The sequence below is a fragment of the Myzus persicae genome, unplaced genomic scaffold (assembly GCF_001856785.1).
Source record: "Myzus persicae strain clone G006 unplaced genomic scaffold, MPER_G0061.0, whole genome shotgun sequence".
NCBI classification, from domain to species: Eukaryota; Metazoa; Arthropoda; class Insecta; order Hemiptera; family Aphididae; genus Myzus; species Myzus persicae.
The window spans coordinates 75864-99676 of NW_019103792.1; the positions used below are offsets into that span (position 1 = coordinate 75864).

The window sequence follows — 23813 nt, forward strand, 5'->3', positions numbered from 1 at the left end:
AGAAAAAAAATTTGGTAAGCATGGTTGGTGAATCACTCTGTATAATATATAGCCATATAGGTTTCTTTGTGTGTGTGTGTGTTTGTGTCGTCAATCGAAAATCTCCAGTATGAATAAGGTTATCGATTGCATTCTTGTTGTGGAAAAATGCCAGCAATTTTGCAAATTGGAAGTTAGCGATTTTTGCAAATAATAATCCTCATCTCCAACAAGGTATTTTCACTTGATTCGGTGGTATTGTTCTTTTTTCTATTATCGTGTAAATAACATTCCAAACTTAAAATTACCTTTGATCAAATGCCAAAATTAAATAATGCACCACAAATGATTGACAACAATTGATTCGTATCGTGCATAATCTAATCTCACAAGCCTAATCATAATTTCTATATCCTTCCTGACTCCGTCTATATATTTTAAATCTTAACATTTAACTCAACATATACACCATTAACAAAAATCCAAGAAGGATTAAAGAGCTGATCTTAAACTTTTAATTATTTAAAAAAAACCTTGAATTCACATCAAAAGAAATTAAACTAAGATAGAAGAGAAAATGTTCATAATGTTGATGATTTTCCCCACTCATTTGTTTTGACATAAAGTGATATCAAAGTATTTTAATTTATATATAAAGACAAAAGTACAAAATTGAAATTAACATTTTTAATTTTTTAGAATAAAATAACTGCAGTGTTAACAATTTAAAATAAATATGTCAATTTAAAAAATCCATTAATAATATGTTATGTCTTATATATAATGTTTTTATTTATCTTATGAATATTTAAAATCATTAATGAAGCATTGTAAAATTAACATTGTAACAAAAAATATTAGTATTACCAAAGTTCTATTTTCCACAATGTATATAGCTTTAAGCATTTCAAATTCTTATAAAAATTAATGAAAATTAAAAGCACTAGATTAATCCAATTGCATAAACATAATACCTTAAGCAGCTCCTATTTAAATATACTTTTAAAATTTAGAGATTATAGATAGTAGATTTTCAAGATATTTTGTACAAATCTCTGTCAAGTCGAAATTATTAATATCTTTTAAAATTAAAATTCCAGCATAAAAAAAATAAAAAACAAACAACTAGTAATACATAATATTATTAATGTTTAGTGAATACTTGATTCCCAGGCTAATAAAGACATAATATGTTTCAACATTTTATTGTAACATTGAACTAGATTATTGGACATTAATGGCATTTGTTTGAAACACTGTTAAGTCAAGCGTGAATAATGAAATAATAAAGAAGAATATTAATATATCATCACCAACGTTGTAAAATGCGAGTAGTACTAAAATATAAAAAAATATTCTTAACTTGTCAAAAGCACGTATTGTTGGTTTTTAGATAATATGTAAGTACATTAAATAAAAAGCTGGTATGAAAATAGATTTTCCTGAAAGTTTGTTTCCAATAATATAATACTGACAGCTTTTATGATGTATGAGTACATAAAAATAGATACAAATAATACTTCTTACAATTTCTTTAGTTAATATTTGAGTGTAAACTAATACGCTAATACAGACATTATCAATATAATTACGGAAAGAAAACTATATAATATAACTGTTAAAGAATACATTTTTTTTTTTTAATGTAATATTTAACTAAACTATTATAATACGGAACGTATAATACATGTGTTTTAATAGGTGTTTCAAATTTACATTGTATTATGAATTGATTTATTTTCAGCTTAAAACCAAATTTACTAGACCTGCTTGTTCTTTTATTTTTAAGAAATAATTTACTATAGTATACAATCTGTTCCCTTAGGCAAAATGAGAATATGCGATAATTGGGTAATATAACAGTGAAACTACTTAGTAAAAGAAATCACCCTGCATTGGTGACGTTTTCTAAAAGACCTGAATTAAATATTACATTTTGATGTCATTTTAATGCTAGTTGGAATTAATTTATATTATGTGTATAATATTCTAGAATAAACTAGTTCTATAAAAACACTAAATTTTTTTTTATTCTTATTCTTCTCTTTAATATTACTCAGACATATTTGTTTAATAAAATTAGTATTTTAAGATCCATCTAATGCCAAATATTATAATAAATAATTATTATTCATCAATTTCTACTGTTAACAGTTATTGTTTACGTTATGTATGATTTATTTTGGTAATAATATTTAAAAGTACAAAAATATCAGTTTGAAAACAAAAACATATAACTGACTTAAGATTCGGGAATGCAGCGTGTCAAGAAGTACAACTAAAAGGAATGTATCAAAGTTATAAAAGAGCATTTCCAAAGAAATACGAAAAAAAAACCGAAATGATTTTCAAGCAATGTTTGTCAAATAACAAGGATTTTGGTCCATGGCGGATACAAGGCCGAGGTAATGGTTTTTTTTTTTTAAAGTCTAAAACGAATAGATTTTTGGTTATTTCTTTTTAGCATAATATCAGTTTTAGATTTTATTGAACTGGAAATAATAAACTGGTATTTATTTTCGAAAATAATATTTGCTTTTTTTTAAGAAAGTGATGCATTAATGATTGTAAAAGCTATTACTTTTATAATGATTTTATATTCAGTATTAACATTACGAAGTTTCAAACTCATACAAAAGAATCGTTTAATATAATATAAATGTTAATACATCGACACATAGCACAATTACGTATGAATAAAACATATTTTATTATTATTTCTTATAAAATATAAACAATTTTAAATTATCGAAGACATTTTTTTTTTTTAAATAAAAAATTTACACTTATATTTATTAATACTACAAAACTTTACGTATTATTATTTATTATAAATCATAATCAATTGTATTGTTTAATTTAACATACTTGGTAATAACTATCAAGTCAAAATACAAAGTTATTTTAAATAAAATATCATTATTTGCACATTTCACAAATTATACCTAACCACCTATGTATAAAGATATTTTGAGTAAATAAAATGACAAGTACTTAAATTGTGATGACATTTTAATAATTAAAATAAACACAACTAATCCAATTGAAGAAATTTAAAATTAAATAGTAAAAGTCTCAAATATATAGAGTATCTTCTGAATATGAACTTTAGTACAAATCAGATGAATTTCATGGAAACTATAAAAATTGGTTGCTCAATATTAAATTCCAAAAATATATCTAAAATTCCATTGGGCATGTTTAACTATTTTCATTACAAACTTTCTGATAAAAGTTTGTAAAAATAACGTAAATAAATATTAATCTATCATTATTTCGGTTGCCATAATAAAAAAAAAATTATTTGTAGGAACCCATTTGAATTGTAAGCTGCAGGCGGTGGTATGCTTTAAAATATTATGATGATAAAAAAAAAAAAAAATTTTTCGGTTAAAACCACACAATTTCAACAATTAAATGTCGATTAATATAATATTGTGTATTAAACCATTTTATTATATTTCAAAGCTATATATTTTTATAGTATTATTTTGGATGGTTTGCCAGACACCAACATCTCTATTATTTTAAATACGTATATTTAAATTCTGACTTTTTGAATTTTTGAGTTTATCATTACTTGTTTCAATTAATTAGTTTGTTTTATAATATTTAAGGAGTGTCCTATGGCAATTCAAAATTTTTTTTCAAATGAAAATAGCTGTTGTTTTTGTGAAAGTAGATGATTGTTCTAAAATTGTTGATATTTCTAAATCAAATTTCGAACGAGTGTTAATGAATTGCTATTTTTTTTTCAAATGTATGTTATTATTAAGAATAACAATCCTTTGGAATTGTTTTAGATAAGATATAAATAAAATATATAATATTTCGTTCAATACTTTATACACTTGGAATACGTGTATAAGCTATGACAATTTTAATTAATTAAATTAATATTATTTAGGTAGCTACTAATTTCTAAATCATTCTTTTGAAACATCTGCATTTTTTACATTTTCTCACATATTTTTAAAAATATTATCATCTACACAAGGTTAAATAACTCATAAACTATTCGTTCAAATAAGATATTATGCATATTAAATATAATATATAATAAGATACTTCAGAAAAATCATTTTTGTAACCATTTTCCACGATAAAAATAATGGCTCTAATTTTTGAAAAAAGAAGCTATTGGCTTTAAAGTATCTCCACATGACTCTCGTACTTATTGTAGCTAATATAATATTAAAATATACAATATTACAGTTTTAATAGAACGTAATGAAATTGCTTTAAAAAAAATATATATATCCACGATTAAACTAAATATCAATAACATATTATACAGCAATTCAATTGTTTATGTAATTATTGATTGTTACGTATATAAATTATGTTATTTATACAACAATCGTAGGCGTATTAAGTTTATTTTCCCAGAAGGAAATACCCTGTCATTGACTTTGACTTGATAAGTGTTTTGTATAAAATAGGGTAAATTGTTTAAATCACATATTCTAACAAGTTGCATTTTTAAATTGCCCGTTTTATTTACTATTAAACGACAATCGACTACCTACTCAATGAAAAATAGAATTATACCTTATCAAAAATGTGGAATATGACGTGTATGTTAGTAATAGGACCGTAATAGGGGTAGACCTAGGGATGACAAAAGGGATGGGATGGACACATCATATTATATACTATATGTCTATATATAAGTGGAGATGGGGCCTTGGGAATCTGCATTATATTGAAATGTCTGGGTCCCCACAACAATATATTTTCTTCGCTATAAATAAATAAGGAAATTGAATATCAAAAAAAATTGATAAATAAATAAAATTAAATAAAAAAAAATTGATGGATTCTTTATTGTATTTCATTTTTATATATTCCAACAATGTTGAATTACTAATACAGTTATATGTAAGATTAAGATTTATCTAGAACAAAATATGGACGTAGCCGTATTTTAAAGTGGTCGTTTAAACATGGAGACTCGAAATAAAAAAATAATAATAATCAATTAGTAAAAATATCAATAATAAAAAATACTAAAAACTCAAACACAATATCAAAAAATATGTATAAACCAGTATTCAAATATTCGAACAAAAATGTTAACTAATTAATTACCTAATATGAATAGTCTTGGTTCTGGTTTATATATAAATTATTAAACCAAAGACAATGAATATAATAATATAATTAATGATATTATCGTATCATATTATTTTTAATTTTTAATTTTAGGGTATCTCGTAGTTAAATATTAAAGAAGATAGTCGTTTTTAGTTTTTTTGCTGTCGTAATTCAAAAATACTGACAGAGACTTCAAATATAAACATATATTATTATATTATTTTGTTATACTATAAGCGATGACATTTTTAAAATGTTTAGATTAATTTTATAAATGTCAATTTATACTGTATTTCAAATAGTAAAACAAATTACTATAATCATTAATACCAATGGCAATATAAATGTCTCATAATAATAATTGGTTTTCGTTTGCAATGATTTTAATTCAACTTAATGGTTTGTAAAAATATTTGTATGTTAAAACAATTAATTAAATTTGAAAAAATTCATTGAATCAAATTTAACACTCAAATAGATTGTGTGACCTATACTCTCGACTAAGTAAGTACACTCGACTTGACTACAACAGAGTGGCTACCTACTTTCCCCTCTTTTTTTTAAATTAGCAATTCACCTTTTTTTCAAATTCAATGTTTCTTTCTAATACGATTATTTTTTGTTTTTAAAAATATTTTAATCAAAGTTAATTTACATAGAGAGTTTTTGTTTTTAAGCTCATCAATAGACTTTTATCAGGATGCATCGCATAATTATTGTGGCTAGTGTAATAATTTAATTCATAATTCACTTTAATTCTAAAGTTTTCATTATGTATTACGAGAAAAGTTTTAATTTCAATAGTATTGTTTGGATTTTTTTCGAATCATTGTTTTTGCCGTACAAGGAAATAACCAATTTAACATAATCCTATTTTCTAAAAGTCCAATATCCTTCCGTGTACCTGTATAATACATTGATTAAATTATAACGGTGGGTACCTATATATTTTTTATAATTAATTATGTTACTGGAATAAATTAACGTAGGGTTATATAAACACATACTTCACAAATAAGATAAAAATGCAAATGAATACACGGTTTTAAAATCATACTCTTCTCAAATTTGAACAACTGTTTTTTAATATTTAAGCTACCGCCTACCACCGTTTATATTTAGAATACGTTCGGTACTTTAACTACTCACGTAGGTATGAATAATGTAACAAATATGATTAATTCGGTTTTGTTTAAAATTTAATTGTCATAATTTAATCTCAGAATGGTTTATAAAATAATATAATGAGTATAAGCTGCAGTTTTATTTTGTTGTAGGTCTATAATGCCGTTGCTGGTGAGGTTACTGTGTTTAATTTCATATACTCTGAAAAGAATATTATAAAGCATTGAACCGTGATTGAACTTCTAATATTTCAATGTATGTGTATATAATATATATAAACCTACCTATACAATAACATGTTTTTTGTTTTACTGGTTAAAAAATCGTAAACATCAGCTTTGATCACCATTGCACGTACATTGTATTTCGACGAGTTCAGTGAAAAAATATTATTGTGTTGTCTACATATATTATAACCTATTGATTTCTAGTCAATAGAGTTTCCCATGGTTGAATATATTTTAATAATGGAACATTGTTGGGATGAGCAAAACGAATTACACCCAAACAAGCATTATCCTACAATAACACTGTCTATACCTATGTTTAACTCTGATAACTACCTAAATTTAAATAATTTCAGTCAAAATAGTGTATATGACATCAGAATATTCTATTCCATTTCCTATTTTTAAAGACCTCCAATGAATAACAGCAAAATACCTATATTTCATAGATACAATTATTTTTACCATTTTAATTCACTCCGCCACCGTTGAAAATTCTTCAAATGAGTGACTTCTTACTATTATAATGATATTATCAGTCAACATTACTCTCATAACATATACGCTTAAAATATTGGATATTTTAAGCTGAATGTATACAGATAACTGTACAAAAAACTGATAGCTAAACAATAATGATAAAAAAACACCATTATCCGCGTACAATTTTTAAAGTAATATAGGTAATTAATTAATATAAGAACATTATACATACAGAACTTTGCTAGATAATATAAAAAAAAAATAAGATTCCAGTTTTCCGTATCTGCCCAATTATCGGACAAATTACAATAATGATAGTTTGAGTTATTATAAAGCCCAATGATAAAGTTATCAGTCGTCACGTCATTCGATTTTGAGTGCTGGTCGGTTTATCATACAGCATAATATATCATAAGAGTTGTAAACTGTAAGTTCATACGATGTTTTTAACATATTATTATTTATGGGCTCGTAAAAACAATATTTATGAATATAGATTTTCAAAATGTATCGAATATAACATAGTTTATAAATAATAATTGTATAAATAAAATATAAATATATGTTTTAATATCTGAGCCACTTATATAATATAAATATATTATATTATAATAATTTAAGACGGAACAGAAATGTCAGAATTTTTTTTATTTCAGAGTTTCATTTAAACTCTTTATGGGGAGCATTTTTTAATTTGGACATTCTTAAAGAATAAAATCTGTGTCCAATTTTCTACAATAGTTAAAATACCTGACACAAACATTTTGAGTAGCTTCTTTTTAAAAAAAAAAGTAGTGGTTAATACCATGGTACCATGCCAATAGGTCTTTCGCTTCACTTAGAATCTGAAACACCGTGAAGGCATATCTAAACGAATGCCATCGACGTAAACAAGCAGAACGTATAAATCGGTTTTTTTTTTGTTTTTAAATATTAAATTTGCAATGGTATATGAAATTATAATGACACACACATTTGCGGTATTCGTAAAACCAGGAATGCATCACGTAATGTGACGCATCGTATTTACTCTCTCCAAGTATTTACCTAGTACCTATACCTACCTACAGTGATATTAATTGTTTGAATTAGATTTTAACGATGTTCGCACCAGAACAAGAACAGAGATCACGTGCGTATAATCAAGATATGAGGATTTGTAATAATTAATAATGTATTATAACTATAAGCGTCATCAATCAAAACTCATAACGCGGTGGATCACAGCAGTTATAATGGGGAACAATGAGGCAAGGACTCGCCAGTTATAGACGTTCCGCCACCACCATCGGTAAGCTTTGATATTGATGATGATAATATTATACGAAATTGCTCGTTCAATTATTACGATTATGATTTCGTGGTAAAGTCAACTCAGCAACAGACTGTGTCGAAAAACCCTTTCGCCCAAAGAAACGACAAGACTAAGATTTATTGTCGGATGAATATTTAATAGCTCGTGAGGAGCTTTCCCGCAATGCACAGAGGTTGGTAAATTTAAATTGGTATGCATGTATAATAAATGATAAAAACATTGAATAAGTTTCAAACTGTTTTGAGGGTATCCAGTGTGATTCTGCAAAAGACATCCACTATGAACCGGTGATTAACCGCGTTTATGTAAGTAAATTATGACCTATTAAAACCTATAGGTATAGGTATAAATCGTATTAAATATTTAAACTCACTGAACTTATCTGTACCAAAAGATATTCAATAGAGATGACGTACCTAATAGATATTATTTAACCTAAGATAAATCAAAAATTTGTCCTGGTGCGGAGAAAACTGATTAGTGACAATAATCTTAGGTAGGTACATACTCCATGGTTAAATGTTAAATCATTCGAAATGATTAGTATTGGTTGGTTTTATTCGTATCAACTATAAATGAATAACACAACATTAAAAATAATTATTGTATTATCTACTGACCCGTAGTTAGATATTGATAAACTCAATGAATGAATACATTTATTGACATACATAAGTTGTAATTATTGCAGTAGACACATTTCTTAAAAGCTTTAATCATCAGTTAACCGTAGGGTTTTTTTAGTTTGCCCAACACAATTTAAGCTGGCGCAAAAGTAACAAATACAATGATACAAGATATCATCTAAATAATACCAAATGATCACTGAGCATACACTTTAACTCTACGTCTCTGCTATATACCAAAAGACCCATAGAACAAACGTTTTACGGTACAAAATCGAGAGGCGTGAACATCTATTTTGGGCAAATATAAAGGGTTTCATTTTTTTTCTCATTCTCTCATTTTTACTATTGATATTTTATAGGGTTTTCGTATTTCAAAAAAAAATTATATTTACAAAATTACCTCTATAAAAACCATTAATATATGTATAATATAGTGAGCTTTCTTCACTGGTATACGTATCGATATAGGAATAAAAACTTCTGCCAAAACTGTGGCTTGTAGTATGTCCTATTGACAATTTATATTAAAACTTTACTCTCGCAAATTCGTTGGTAACAATCTGGTTTCGTTTTATCACTCGGTTTTGGTGAGAACAGATGAAGTCCGTTTAACCTAAGCACCGTCGTCTGGAGTGAAACATTTGTGCGTGACATGATTAACCATTTGGGGTCATTGAAGTATTTAACCGATAAAACAAATAAGTAAATAATGTATTATAATAAAAATTAAAATGTAAGAAATGGCACTTGCATGTACAGATATCGCATAAGTAGGTTCTGACATTGTTCAAAAATATTAAACGTACCTTCGTGAAAATAAATGGCACAAAACATACAAAGTGGAACACAAATAACTTACGAAATGTAACAAGATTAGGTTACTGTGTAAAAACTTTTGTTTTACATCATGTTTTTTTTGTATATTAACGATAATAATATATTGTGTAGATATAATATATTTTAACATACGATTAGAACAAAAGTTATTACATCGGTAATTAATTAAATTTGTCAGATATTTTTGTCAAACCCTCCAATCTTCAGCCCCGTATCTATATTTTAACTGAATTTGTCTGATTTCTGTTTGACGTGATTTATGATTGCACAAAATTTAAAGTATTATGAAGAATTTATTATTTTACTCAACTGTTATGGTTACAGATATTGTACGTTAAAATGGTGCATTTCAATATTATTATGTAATACAATTTCTAAGTTGCATTTAAATCGTGTATAGCTGTTTTGCTAGACACTATAGACAATGTGTCACGTACGAAATAATCGTGAAAAATATTTGATTAATTTAACGTTATGGTAAAATTAACATGCTGCCGTTATTCGGCATAATTTATTATGATACCCACTGTAAAGAAATCGTCGCCAAATGTTAAAATCGAAAATGGCAATGGTTGCCATGGCAACAGACGGATACGTAACGCGGCTATAAGGTAATCTATACGTAATAATATATGGAAACCTAAAATTATTATTAAACAATAAAAAATCAATTGATTATGTCATGAGCAACAGTCGACAACTCAATAATAAATTTAAAAGTTTGAACAGAATATTAAAGTTTACGATAAGACACCAACAACTTACTATTAATATATTTTATTGATGTTATTTATTATTATTAAACAGATAACGAAAATCAACAAAACTTTTAAAACTTTTATCGTTTAATCGTTCGACGATAAACTATATTATAATTATATTATTTGATTATAATTCATCTTATTCCCTATTGGTTTATGATCGAATAGACAAAAACAATAGGGACGTATTAATATGTACGGTTATTACTTATTATTCATATCCCTATAATATATAGACTTCGAAAACATCAACTTCAGTGCGAGTGACTACCATGCACCTGCACCAGTTGAATTAACATTAAAAAACAAAATAATTTGAAAATAATAAAACAACGTGTAAATAGGACTATATACACGATGCAATATATGCATAACATATAAACCAAATCAATTGATTACGTAATACAACGCTCGACAACTTACTGTACTTATAATGAATTTTATAATTTGAACGAACGAGAATAGTTTTTACGATCATCAGCACTTTTAAGGCACTCACAGCTATTAATATATTTTGTAACAATTATCTAAAGAAACGAACGGAATAAATATATAATACCCATAATATTACCGTTTATTCAAAAATCACAAGACTTCTACACAAAACGTGTATCATTTAATTGCTGGAGAATACAATATATTATTATAATACATCGTATAGACAAAAATAATAGGTACCTAGGTAAAATATTAATTGGTACTGTTATTATTCATATTATTTTAATATATTATATAGACTTGGTATCAACTTCAACGCTCTTAATCACCACACACAAGTCGGATTATCATTAATAGGATTTTTTGTGCGTTTTAAAAATATAATAATGCCCATTCACTTCACACTTAGAATCTTAGCAGCGATAATGCGATACATCCAGATTTAAATAGTTATCCGATCGTCATAAATCGTAATGTCTTCGGTTGTCGTTTTATTAATGAATTAATTTGGGAACCATTGACGCACCTCGTGTGTTAGAACAACTCAACATTCATGTTTCTGGTGAATATATATTATAACTTATAGACTGTAAGACTATAAAGTAGATAACGAACGGAATAAAATATAAAATCATATAATGCGACCGTTTAGTCAAAAACCACAAAACTTTTAAAAGTTTTATCGACAGTAAAATATATTTTAATCTATCGTATGGACAAAAACAATAAGGTGAGTATTAATCAGTACCGTTATTGTTCGTATGATTATTATTATTATTATTGTATAGACTCGGAAAATATCGACTTAAGCGCGCGTGACTACCGCGCACCAGTCGGATTATCATTAAAAAACCCGCAATCGTTTGGATGTTCAACGCGTTTTAAAAAATATAATATAACAATGTGTATTATACTGCTGCAGTACTATATGGAATTCGATCGTGTACTCGTTTTTACGCGGGTGCGTTTTATTCATAGTTCTCTAAATAAAAAACAAGGGAAATAAATAATAATATATTGGATTCTGATTTGGTACTATATACGTATAATAATATCATATTGTAATGTAATGCATTTTATGTGACCAATTGAATAAATACTGCAAATATTGACCGATACGATCATACTACAATCGAATACTTTATTGTACCAGGGATAAATTTCAAATCATATTACATGTAAACAATTCGTTGAATTATGTATTATATATTATATTATTATGGTAATTGTGCAAAAATTAATTTGGAAGTTAAACGTTTTAAACGCACAACGTTATACTTTACACGTATTATTTAACATTTTATTACAAATTTTTTTTTTTTTAAATTAAATCAAATTTATTGACAACAATACAGTTTGGTTAGGTTTGAATTAATTAATTAACTGTATATTATACAGAATAATACTGTACTAAAAAAAAAAATAAATAAAAATAGTACAGTATTATTCTGTATAATATACAGTTAATTAATTAATTCAAACCAAACCAAACTGTATTGTTGTCAATAAATTTGATTTAATTTAAAAAAAAAAAAATTTGTAATAAAATGTTAAATAATACGTGTAAAGTATAACGTTGTGCGTTTAAAACGTTTAACTTCCAAATTAATTTTTGCACAATTACCATAATAATATAATATTCCTAAGGATTCTTCATGATATATTAGATTTATGTTATTATTGGTACCTATTGTCTTTATTCGGTTGGTTAAACTAATAACATATAAAAGCGTCGCATTACAAGTCACACGTCTGAAATCACAAGCTCCACAGTAAAACTGTGTAAATAGGGCCATAGTGTATATATCATGTCAAATATATTTTTTTTACGAAATTGCAATGTAAACAGAAAATAATCGAAGAAGTATAATAGGCAAAGACATTCGAGTGTCTATAATTGAAATTATTTGAACTACAACAAAATAATTACAATTGTTATTCAAACAAATTTACAATTTCATTAAAATTTAAACTCAAGCCTTGTAATATAAAGAAGGGTTGATTATATTTTTAATATTTTTAAGTTTCAACTTAAGTTTCCGGGCCAATGTTATTAAAAAACAGCTGGTTATACATTTCAAAGCACAGAGTATTGAAATTGAAAATGTTATCAATTTTTAATACAAATTATTGAAGTTTCAAAATTTTTCAGAAATAAAACATAAAACAAAATTGATTTTGTTGAAAGCTGATGTAGTGTAATTACACCCATTTTATTACTGGTATTTTTTGTCCTTGTTATATTCTTCGAAGAAGGTATGCTGATCAAATTTACAAATTTTCTACCCCAAACCCACGATTTTTTTCCAAATAGCAAAAAGTGATGGCAAACACAATAGAAAAAAAACACCGTTGTACACATTTCTTGCTCCGAATCTAAATAATGCTATCGACTTAGTCACCGTGCACATTATAAAATAAACACAAAATATCGATACACTATTATACTAATTTATAAATTGTAATAATAAATTCTGTCCCAAGCTATATCGTAAGCTGATCCTTAACATCAGTAGAACTAAAAGATAAAGTGATCTTTTCCTCGTGTTTGGGTAAACAGGAAATCACATTTATCTTATCTTTTTCTCTTCCACTAATATAACGACATTTCACTGCAATACATCAGATAACCATAAGATTAATACATCGCTATTTGATCAACATTATCCTCGTAAATGGTGTACAAAGAATTTTCGAAACAAATGAAACGGTAAACATCATTTCCCCCCTACCCATGCCCACCATAATTATTAATAAAATAGTTGATAATGTTACGTATACATTTAGTTTTGAAAACAAAACCTGCCAAATCCTTAAGATAATATCATACTTAATATAACCATTAACTGTATTATAATCAGCGCTTGATTAACGATTTTTGTGACCAGGTATATAATATAAATATGAGTGGCTGGTTCCTAAGAAAAAAATGTAAAAGCTCAACATCAACAAAACAAAAAATAAAAACATCTCGATCCGTTATGATGAGAGTTGTGAATTCAATACACAGACAAGCCCATGAAAACCGCATGCAATATTATTATATGCACTTAAAGATATCGAACAGAAAATTTAAAAATACGCGAACATATGCAAAATAAACTTATAATATCAAATTGAATAAACTCATGATTTTAATAACACATTTTATAATAATATAATATATTAATATATATTATTATATATAAGTTTGATAGCACATATTTTGCACACCGATAATGGATCAAAAAAATAACTATCACAAGCATGAAAGATCCAACTCCATGACAATCACAAGTATTGTGTATTAACTGTATATTTTCAACTGGTTAATATATCTAAGGTTTAAAATAGGGTTTTTGTTTTTTAATTCGTTCAGATAAATAAATCGGTAAATTTTCACAAAAATGATAATTAACTTTAAGGAAAAATATTTTTCCACAAAAAATTTGATTCCACAATCATACCTGACGGTATCGTCAGTTGTATTCTTATAATCTATCTATGTATATATATATATATAACTATATAAGCCAAATACCACTCACTCATCCATCGCTACTTCTAAAAAACTACAAAACGTACGAAAGTGCGAACTTGAAACTTTGAATAGTGGCTTTCAATAATTTAGATTTGCAATAAAAAAAGATTTTCATTTTAAAGAAGTGGCTAAACAGGAATATTGAGATTCACGGTGGAAATTAAAATTGTTTTTGTTTATAAATGGTTGCCATCGGTTAATCGGGCACAATCATGCATCAAATTGTCCCACTAGTGACTTCGAATAAAGAAACTATATCTTAAAACCAAATATGTGTGTGGAGGTTTTTTTAATTAGCTTCCTGAAATACAATCATAGCTCGACCATTATTTTAGTATACATTAAACAAGTAATATAGTTAATATTACAATATTAAATAAGGAAACCAGTTTTCAATGTAAATAAAATTATCTTATCAATAACAAGTTCAGAGTTTGAGTTAATGTGTGTAGATTATACATTCAAAAACTACTCAATAGAGTTTTACGAAATCTCAGAGATTATTTTTAGAGATTATGTTAGGAAAGTTTAGATAGTAAGTATAGTTTAAGCCACGTTAAAAAGTATACCATGTGAGCCAATTTGTCCTACTAACTGAGATACACTAAAACCGATATACACCTATATAGTATAACGTACATACTATGTATAGGATTTGCCACAAAAAACTGCAGTCAAGCCGGAATATTTATCTGGTGATATTATAATTTTATACTACCTATCTGTATTACCCGAATTTGGTCTTTAAAAATATGACGGTTAATTTGGTTTGAGTACTAATACCTCCGTTTGGGGGCATTTCGGTAGCAGTTAAGTCCTCGTTCTGCACGACTCTGACCGGGGTGGACAATCCGCCTGCGGTAGATTAGATACAGCGCTTGTTGTTTTTAGGCTTAGGTGTAATAACTGAGCAAGAAAATCGGTTTAGGTTTACCTCCGGTCGAGAAAATTAACAACGAATGTAATCAACGTTGCACGTTTTAAACACTGGCGAGCCCTCGGTGCCTTATAACGTTTTTTTAAACATTTGCCGTATAAAATCTAGCCAGATTAAATCGCGTCTGTATTTCCCACAGTTTTCTATTTTATTGCTGAACGTCCCTGGGACTAGATTTATGTCTATGCTTACTGTGCTAAAAACGTATTCCTCGTATTGTGTTCTATAAATTTGAAAAAAAAACTCTCGAAGATTGGATAAGTACTTTCGAAAACCAACCCAGCTTGATAATCACATACTAATTTTGATACCCAATTTCTACCTTAAAGATTAATTTCCCAAAATCCTTTCTTTGTACTTGCCCAAATTATATTATGAGGAACCAACAATTGCAAAATATCTTAAAATAGGTAGTGCAAAATTTCAAGTTTCTAGACCCAGCTGTATTGACTTTACATGAATTGGTCAATTAATTAATTATATTTTGTATATAGAGTTATTTGTGAGTTATATTTTTCAACAAAGTCATATTATTATTAAGTAAAACCATACGTTAATAAGCATTTTTAGATTAATTTATTTCTATGAGAAGAACACTTACATCGAATTTAAAAGATTCATAAATTCCCAGCGATTAGTGAAGCTCAAATTTGTGTCTTATGAATTTGTTCAACATATTTTGCCATTGAAATCTAAATAGAAGAGGTAGCTATTCAAATATACACAGATACCTTAAGTCAAATTGTATATTGTATTGTTCATAAGAAATTCTAAAAACGTGGCATACATGGTATATTTTCTGATTGTGAATTTTAAAATCTGTAAAATAAATTATGCCAACAAAATTACTATAACAATCCACCATCATCCTTCAACAACTTAAAGATTATAATCTATATTGTAAAGCTCTTAGGAACAATGAAAGTATGGGTTTAAATATTTATTTTCTATTGAAAAAAAATATAATTAAAAACTACTGACAGCATAGTTAATCATAAAAAACAAAGTGAATTTACTTATTCTTAAGCCCTATCAGTTTGGCATAAAAGTTTACAAATTGCATTAATAGAATTCATATTTGAAAACTATTAGACATTTTCAATTAATTTTAAAATATAAGATAATATAATATAACCAGGTACCCGCCTAATAAACTATTTTTTATATAAAAAATAATTTTAAAAAATGTATTCAAAATTTAACTATTTGAAATGAAACATAAATAATTTAAACTAGTTCATATACTAATACGAGTTTCCACTTCCTATGGGTTAGTATATAATGTTTAATGTAATTCCAGACTAACAACTTTTTACAATGAAACTTTATATCACAAATTCCCAACACTGAAATTCATAAAATTTGAAATACAGCTTGAATTACAACTATTTTGATAAATGGAACTGTACATTTTACTAATTACTGAAATATGATATGGTCTAAATATCCATCTCGCGGTAACAAAAGTTTTGAAAAAGTTGAAATAACCACCTTTCACGCCCTTTCAGTATTTGTGCGATGGTATAAGTTATGGATACTGTGTTCAATTGTGTGTGTAGAAGAGAGATCCAATAGTTTTAAGTAGTCCTACGCAGATAAAAGTAATATAACTCGTGATAATTTTTCGATCTTTTAAGCTCAAGGAAAACCTAGAAAAAAAGTGTTGAATAAATGAAGAAATTCTAGCAAACGCTTGGTTTTAACACAGCATAGGCTCAAAATCACTTTTCTGTTGAGACAATTTATCATTGTTTTTTGAATTTAATATCACTACAAAACTGACACCCGACTCAGTGGCACGAAACAAACACGAGTTTATATTATTATTATTACTATTATGTTATGTATTTTTATTTTTATTTGAACAAATGTCATTTCGTTAAGATTATTATAGTTTGGGAATTAAGATAAGCAATTAATAATATCAACGATTCAGCAACAAAAATCAAAATAAATCATTTAACAGGTTCAAAGCTTAAGACGTAAAGTAATTGTATGTTACAATATAGCTGTAGAACTTTGGCTATTTAAAACAAAACAAATCCCATTCAAATTATTTACTTTAAATTTAAATATTTACAAGGTTCTTTGAATTATGATAGTTACTAATCATCATAAGCCGTATTACACTTTAAATTAACATACAATTAGTACAACTTAGTGTCATGTCAATTTTTGTCATACAAAAAAATTTGTTTTTTAAATATATTCCACAAACCAGATCCATTGCATTAATTTTGATTTTTTTTTACCACTCTCCTCCAAATATACGAATAATATTACTTTCAAAAACAAAAAGTATCTTCAATCTTTAAATAAACCGCCACTCTTTCTTTTTCATCAATAGCTATAACTGAAAAATTTTCAAAAAAAAAGGATAAGGTTTAGAATTTATTTAACATTCATTTTACACATTTATCGAGTAAATCTATGAACCTTCCACCTGATTTATTAACTAGTATATATTCTGGAGCTGTCCGTCAGCACCCAATAAAAACGAATTTATCAAACTTACGAGACAGCTCTCAACAAATTCAACTACAACTATTACCGGCAGAATAATAATATACATCCAATCGGGCTTAAACGAGAATCTAACAAACTGGTAGGTACGTACATTATAAAAAATTTACCAAAATATACCATTATTTTCAAAATATAACAACTGATTTAAAATTCACTTTCCGAGATAATGCAGTTTTATTAATTGAGGGGTTATATATATATTATTATATTATACGATTTATAAGTATACGTTTTGATTGAATTAACAATCGTTTATAAAAGCATTGAATAATAATGGCTTAGAATCCATTTTTATATCTATTTAGAGATTTACACGACTAATTCATTAGATACAATTTAATCGATCGATTTCGCAATTTATTAAAACTGAATGGTCAAATATATTAAAATATATTAAATACAGGCATGTTTTCCAAACAAAAAATAGAGAAAACTAAAAAATGTATATCTCTAAAACAATAATAATAATATATTGTCAGCATATAACATTTTATTTTAATGTACTAGTTACTAGTAGATTGCACTAGAATTCAAATATTACAATCACATCGTGTCGTTAAAATAATTGGCACAGTAATGAAAAGCGATATAATCTAAACATCGTACTGACACAAACTGAATGTAATACCCGAATGTGATTATAATATATACGGAATTATAAACTTCAAACGAATAAATTTATTATGATTACTTGATTAATGGAGGTCAATCATTAATATATGTGTGTTGAATGTATAAATAGCAACACTGTTAACATTTCTGATGAGGAAGCGGATTGCCCTCCAAGCCATCTATTATCTAAATTATTTTCCCCAGTTTTCAGCCCTCCTTTAGTGCCATCTCTTTTCTAATACAAAACATGACAAACACTAATCTTTTCATTTCCTCTGTTCTCTAGATTCATTAATAAAACAAGCACTCTATCGAAGCAGGTAACATTTCTGAACACTTACATTACTACTAAAATACGTCGTTGTCTTATCCTCACTTTCTTCTCTTTTGACGTTCTCAAAAAGAAAGAATCTGCCCGCCATGTGGAAAACCTGCTCGATCACTCCTTCCCTTAAATCTGTTGACCCGACTGATGTTTTCGAAATTTAGGTCCATCTACATTCTCTAATATCTAGCCAAACTTTTTAAACCCCTTGGCTTGTGTATCGAGAGCAGTCTCGACCTACTCATAATTATTGATAATAGTCAGTTTAGCTTTTAGCCCAAAAATCTATTATCACTAGTAGATTGATAATCTCAAAGTTGATTTCCGAGTTTAAAGTATATACTTACTGACTTCAAAAAAGCATTCAATACGGTTGATCACTATGTCTTCTTATTAATACTTTAAGTAATATTGGAAATGGTGATCCTATTCTCTCCTAACTTGCGTCATACCTTACCACAAGAATACAATATGTCTCTATCAACGATATCCTCTCCAATATATTATTATCATACCATCTTATGTAACCCATGCCCTTGCCATCTTAGCCCATCATCTTTTTTGTTTACTTGTTATTAAATTGCATTAAATTATTTTAAAGAATATACGTCGTAAAAAACTTTCTGACTTCCATCTGACCTCGATACTATTCGTGACGTTATCTGTCGTTACCTACTGTTTAATTTTCAATTTGTAATTAGTATTTTCCATATTCACTTTATTATACTTATTTTTAATCTAACTTTATCTGAATAATTTATGCTTGTCGTGGTTATAGTTAAATAAAATAAATAAACATTTTCAAAAAAACCTCTTAGTAATTTTATTGAACACAGAACGAAACTGTACATATAATAGATCATATTATTTTAAACAACACACGAAGTTATACGTTATAATGCATATTGTACGAATATTAAACGGTATACAGAAAGTAATTAATAGTAATTTACTTCGAAATTGTTTTTCATTCATCGGTTTTTAATAAACCACATTTACATTTGTGTATATGAATAGAAACTATTGATTACGAAATTTAAATACAAATAAATACTAATGATTACTCATGTCAAATACATGTCAACAAAAAAATCACGAATAAATGTGAGTAAGTTAACATTTTAATAGATGTATTGCTCAAAACATTTAAATGTTGTTGGTTTTCAATAAACCTATACCTCCGTATCTTTGGACTTCCAAGAAAATAAACTTCTCGACCAAATGCACAGGGGGAAATAAATATTTGTATAGCTGTTTTAAGCCATTAACTCGACCGGAAACTCCAATGAATATCCCTCCATAATATACATTTACATCAATAATAGCTAGAGTACTATAGCCTAAATCCCAAGGGACGTTTTATGTATCTAAATATTGTACGACGACTAGTATTACCTGGATCGTAGTCCATGCCCACGTGCATTTCTGCCATTTTCGTGTGCGTGATGTCTTTATGCGAAGCCAGGAACAACACCACATCTCGTTTTTCATTTTTGATCGGAACAATGTCCAGCAAACACCAGAATGGAGATCCTAAACAAAGAGAACAAAATTGATTTCTAAGTACACTGCAAAATGTTATTTCCGTATCGAAACAGATAAACAGACTACGGTTCAAATTGACGGTAGACCCGACGAATCATTTTCGTTAAACACGTGTAAATATTTCATCGTCACTAGGTACATACCGTTATACCGTTCGAGTCAATCTTTGTTAGTGTAAATGATGAGGAACCTTATTTTCAATTTGTTTTTTTTTCCGCTCCCGTACGCGCACATTTTATCCGATACCAATACAACCACAGTTCTTTCCCCGACCATTAACCCGATAATAATTTTCGAAATAAACTTATTTTTATTTTTATTGCAATATAATGCTGGAACATTTGTTGATTACAATAACAACGATAGACTAACTTTAAAAATATCTTTTTAGTAGCAAGTTTTCAAGATACAAAAAATGTATAATAATTTATTATAAATGTAATAATATTACCATTGTTCATATTATTATAAACACGAGTTCGTATAATTTAACGATACCACATTTGTCTAACAAAGAAATAATTAATTCATAACCATAATTTATTTGTTCAATCATTTCAATGTTCAATCTTTTGTTATTTTATATTTGTGCATATATATATACCATGAGAATGAGATACGTTTGTAAGTCACAAAATATGTTATTCTTAGGGGGAATAATGTTTCAATAACCAAAAAAATCCCTTGTGAAATCCTCTTTTTCCCCATTTGAATTAACATAATATTATATAATATAAGGCATTTACTCTAATAATAATAATAAAAAGAAAAATCCTTAAAATGATTTAAATGATTTAAATGATATTTAAATAAATCCGAGTGAGTGTAATGTACAGTAAAATATTTAAATAATTCTCAACTCAAAGCTTGCAGAATTGTCACTGCAATGTTCTCTGTATAGTACGCGTAGATCCCGTTTTTAACTTTCGACAGTCGGAGGTCACCGACAAAATCTTTTTGGAAGTGAGCTCATCGCCCCCAAAACCATTTAGTTTATGAAAATTGAATACATAATACATATATTATACAGTGGGAACGAGTCGCGTGTTAATGGAACAATGATTCATGGAATTATATAATTTAAACTATAATATATTATAATAAATTATATATAAATCTACGTATAAATAATATATAATACTGTGTGTCGCTTTGTGTGATAAAACGACGGATTGCGACGTTTACTATCGTCGGAGTGAAAAAAAATAAAACATTAAATTATTACTTCTCTCTGTTATCAAGAAAAACGAATATTATTATATTATACACATATATATATACATATATATATTTATATTTATATATTTATTTATATTTATATATATATATATATATATATATTTATGCAAATAAAAAGGCGGAAACATCTGTAAATTATTTCACTTCGTGTAAACGTCCGACTTTTACGCCGCCGAGGCCGTCTTATTACCATTATTATTATTTTAATTTTCTTTTTTTTTCATGGTTGATTTATTCAGCAAACAACAGAGAACGTTTTAATGACTTTATCGTTAATTTACCAGTAAATCCTGTTTCGGCGACGTGCGACGGTGACGACAACGACGTCAAAGAGTACCAAATGTACACCACGAGGACTGTTTTGTCTGCACGCCATCGCCACCTCCATACTACTGTCAATATTTAGAATTTTTTTCTCCTCTTTTTCAGTTCACTCTTTGTACACAAGTGAATCGATATTTCAATTGCACGATAATAAGCAACGTATATAGATTATAGAGTGTCGATGCAGACACATTGACGTTTTTGTTGTTTTACTAAATATTATTATTTTATTTTCAACAAAAATGTAGCCATTAAATTGTGGCTGCCGAGGTGATAACAAAGACAAGAAGGTAGTAAAAACACAAAGAAAGTAAGTTCGATAATTATAAAAAAAAAAAAGAAACTTTTCGACATAAAAAATGTCGCAAAACCACGGACCACAGACATTTTTAATATTAATTATTTTTTATAGAACTAAACTTCTGTACTTTATTAATTACCATTGCAAATGAAATATAACCCAACATAACTGTCCGATTATTATTTTAAAGTTTAATGATAATGGCAGACATATAAATTGCTTATCGTAAATTTAATAATATAATCAATACGTTTTTTAATTATCTATAAATTATAAAAAGTAACATAAATTGGATACGGCATATTTACGTGGTAGTATAATATACGGACAACGGAGAGTTAATAGTTGAGATAAAAGGTTAAAATAAAACGTAAACGATCACACCAAATGGTGAGCTCAATTTGAGCTTGAAAATATAATAACAATATGAATAAAGTAATCGGGTACTTAACACATGTTATAGATAGTTGTAATTCTTTAACTAGATACCTACTACTTAACCAACTAATACGTCATGTCTATGGCTATGATTTTAGTGTTTATTTTGAAGTCGTTTTATTCATACTTCCTGGTGTATTGATGGATAAGCGCATCCATATTTTATAGTTTTTTAGTGCATTAAATTTAAAGCCCTACTCATATCACTAAGACGCATAATATCAATAAAACGCTGAACAAACTATGGTTCAGGTAATACACACACACGCATATTTAAATATAAAAATTAACATAATTTATGTTTGAATATATAGTATCTTTATAATAGATAAATAGGTACTGAAAAAGTATGACTTTGAGTAGGGTTTTATACCTACCTTTAGAAAGATATATTATAATGCTCTAATACATTACATTCACAAGCAATCCATTTACGCAACATTAATTTTTGTGCCATACAAATAGTAAATATATACTAATAATTTTTTTTTTCATTGCTAAGACATGTAAAATGATACAATTCGATATTTCATTCATATTTAGGTATACTGTACTAGTTATTCATTGGTAATGATATTAAGATAAAAAAAGTCGTAGTAGATAGGTATATAATAATATTATGTAAATTTGACCTTATTACAAATTTCTTTGTTCACATATTCAAAATAAAATATTATTTTACCTCTTGTCATCAGTTAAATATTTTCGAATTATTAAAAAGATTTTAGTATTAAAAGTGTCATATAAACAAGCAAAATTACTGCAACTAACAAGTAGATAGTAACTGTTTTGTAGAGTCATAGAAGGTATAATATAGTAGATAAGTATCTGCAAAAAGTAAGTAAATTATATTTAACAGAAAGTGTTACCTTAAATGCAATATGTTTTTATATTATATTTATAAGTCTACCGATGTATTATGAAGGAGTTACAAACATTTACAAAACTTGTTCCATTATTATATTATGAAAAATGTACATTAAACATTAATGGTATATCTTATTATAATGTACTAAACTAAACTGTTGTTGTTAATTGTTATTATTGTTTCTTATCAGTGATATATTATTATTATTAAAATAATATGTTTGAATATATTTTTAAAAATTAAGTAAGAATATTAAACATTTAATTTCTCGAATAAAAATAATAGCC

At 27.0% G+C, this 23813-nt stretch overlaps 1 protein-coding gene across 1 annotated transcript in view; it reads right to left on the reverse strand.

Annotated features, from left to right (window-relative positions):
- The window catches only part of LOC111035308 (potassium voltage-gated channel subfamily H member 8-like), a 155583-nt gene that overhangs the window by 66024 nt on the left and 65746 nt on the right, over positions 1–23813 (reverse strand). Inside the window, exon 4 of the mRNA XM_022316874.1 lies at positions 20207–20344. Coding sequence (XP_022172566.1) covers positions 20207–20344 — 138 coding nt within the window. The remainder of the gene's footprint in view (positions 1–20206; positions 20345–23813) is intronic.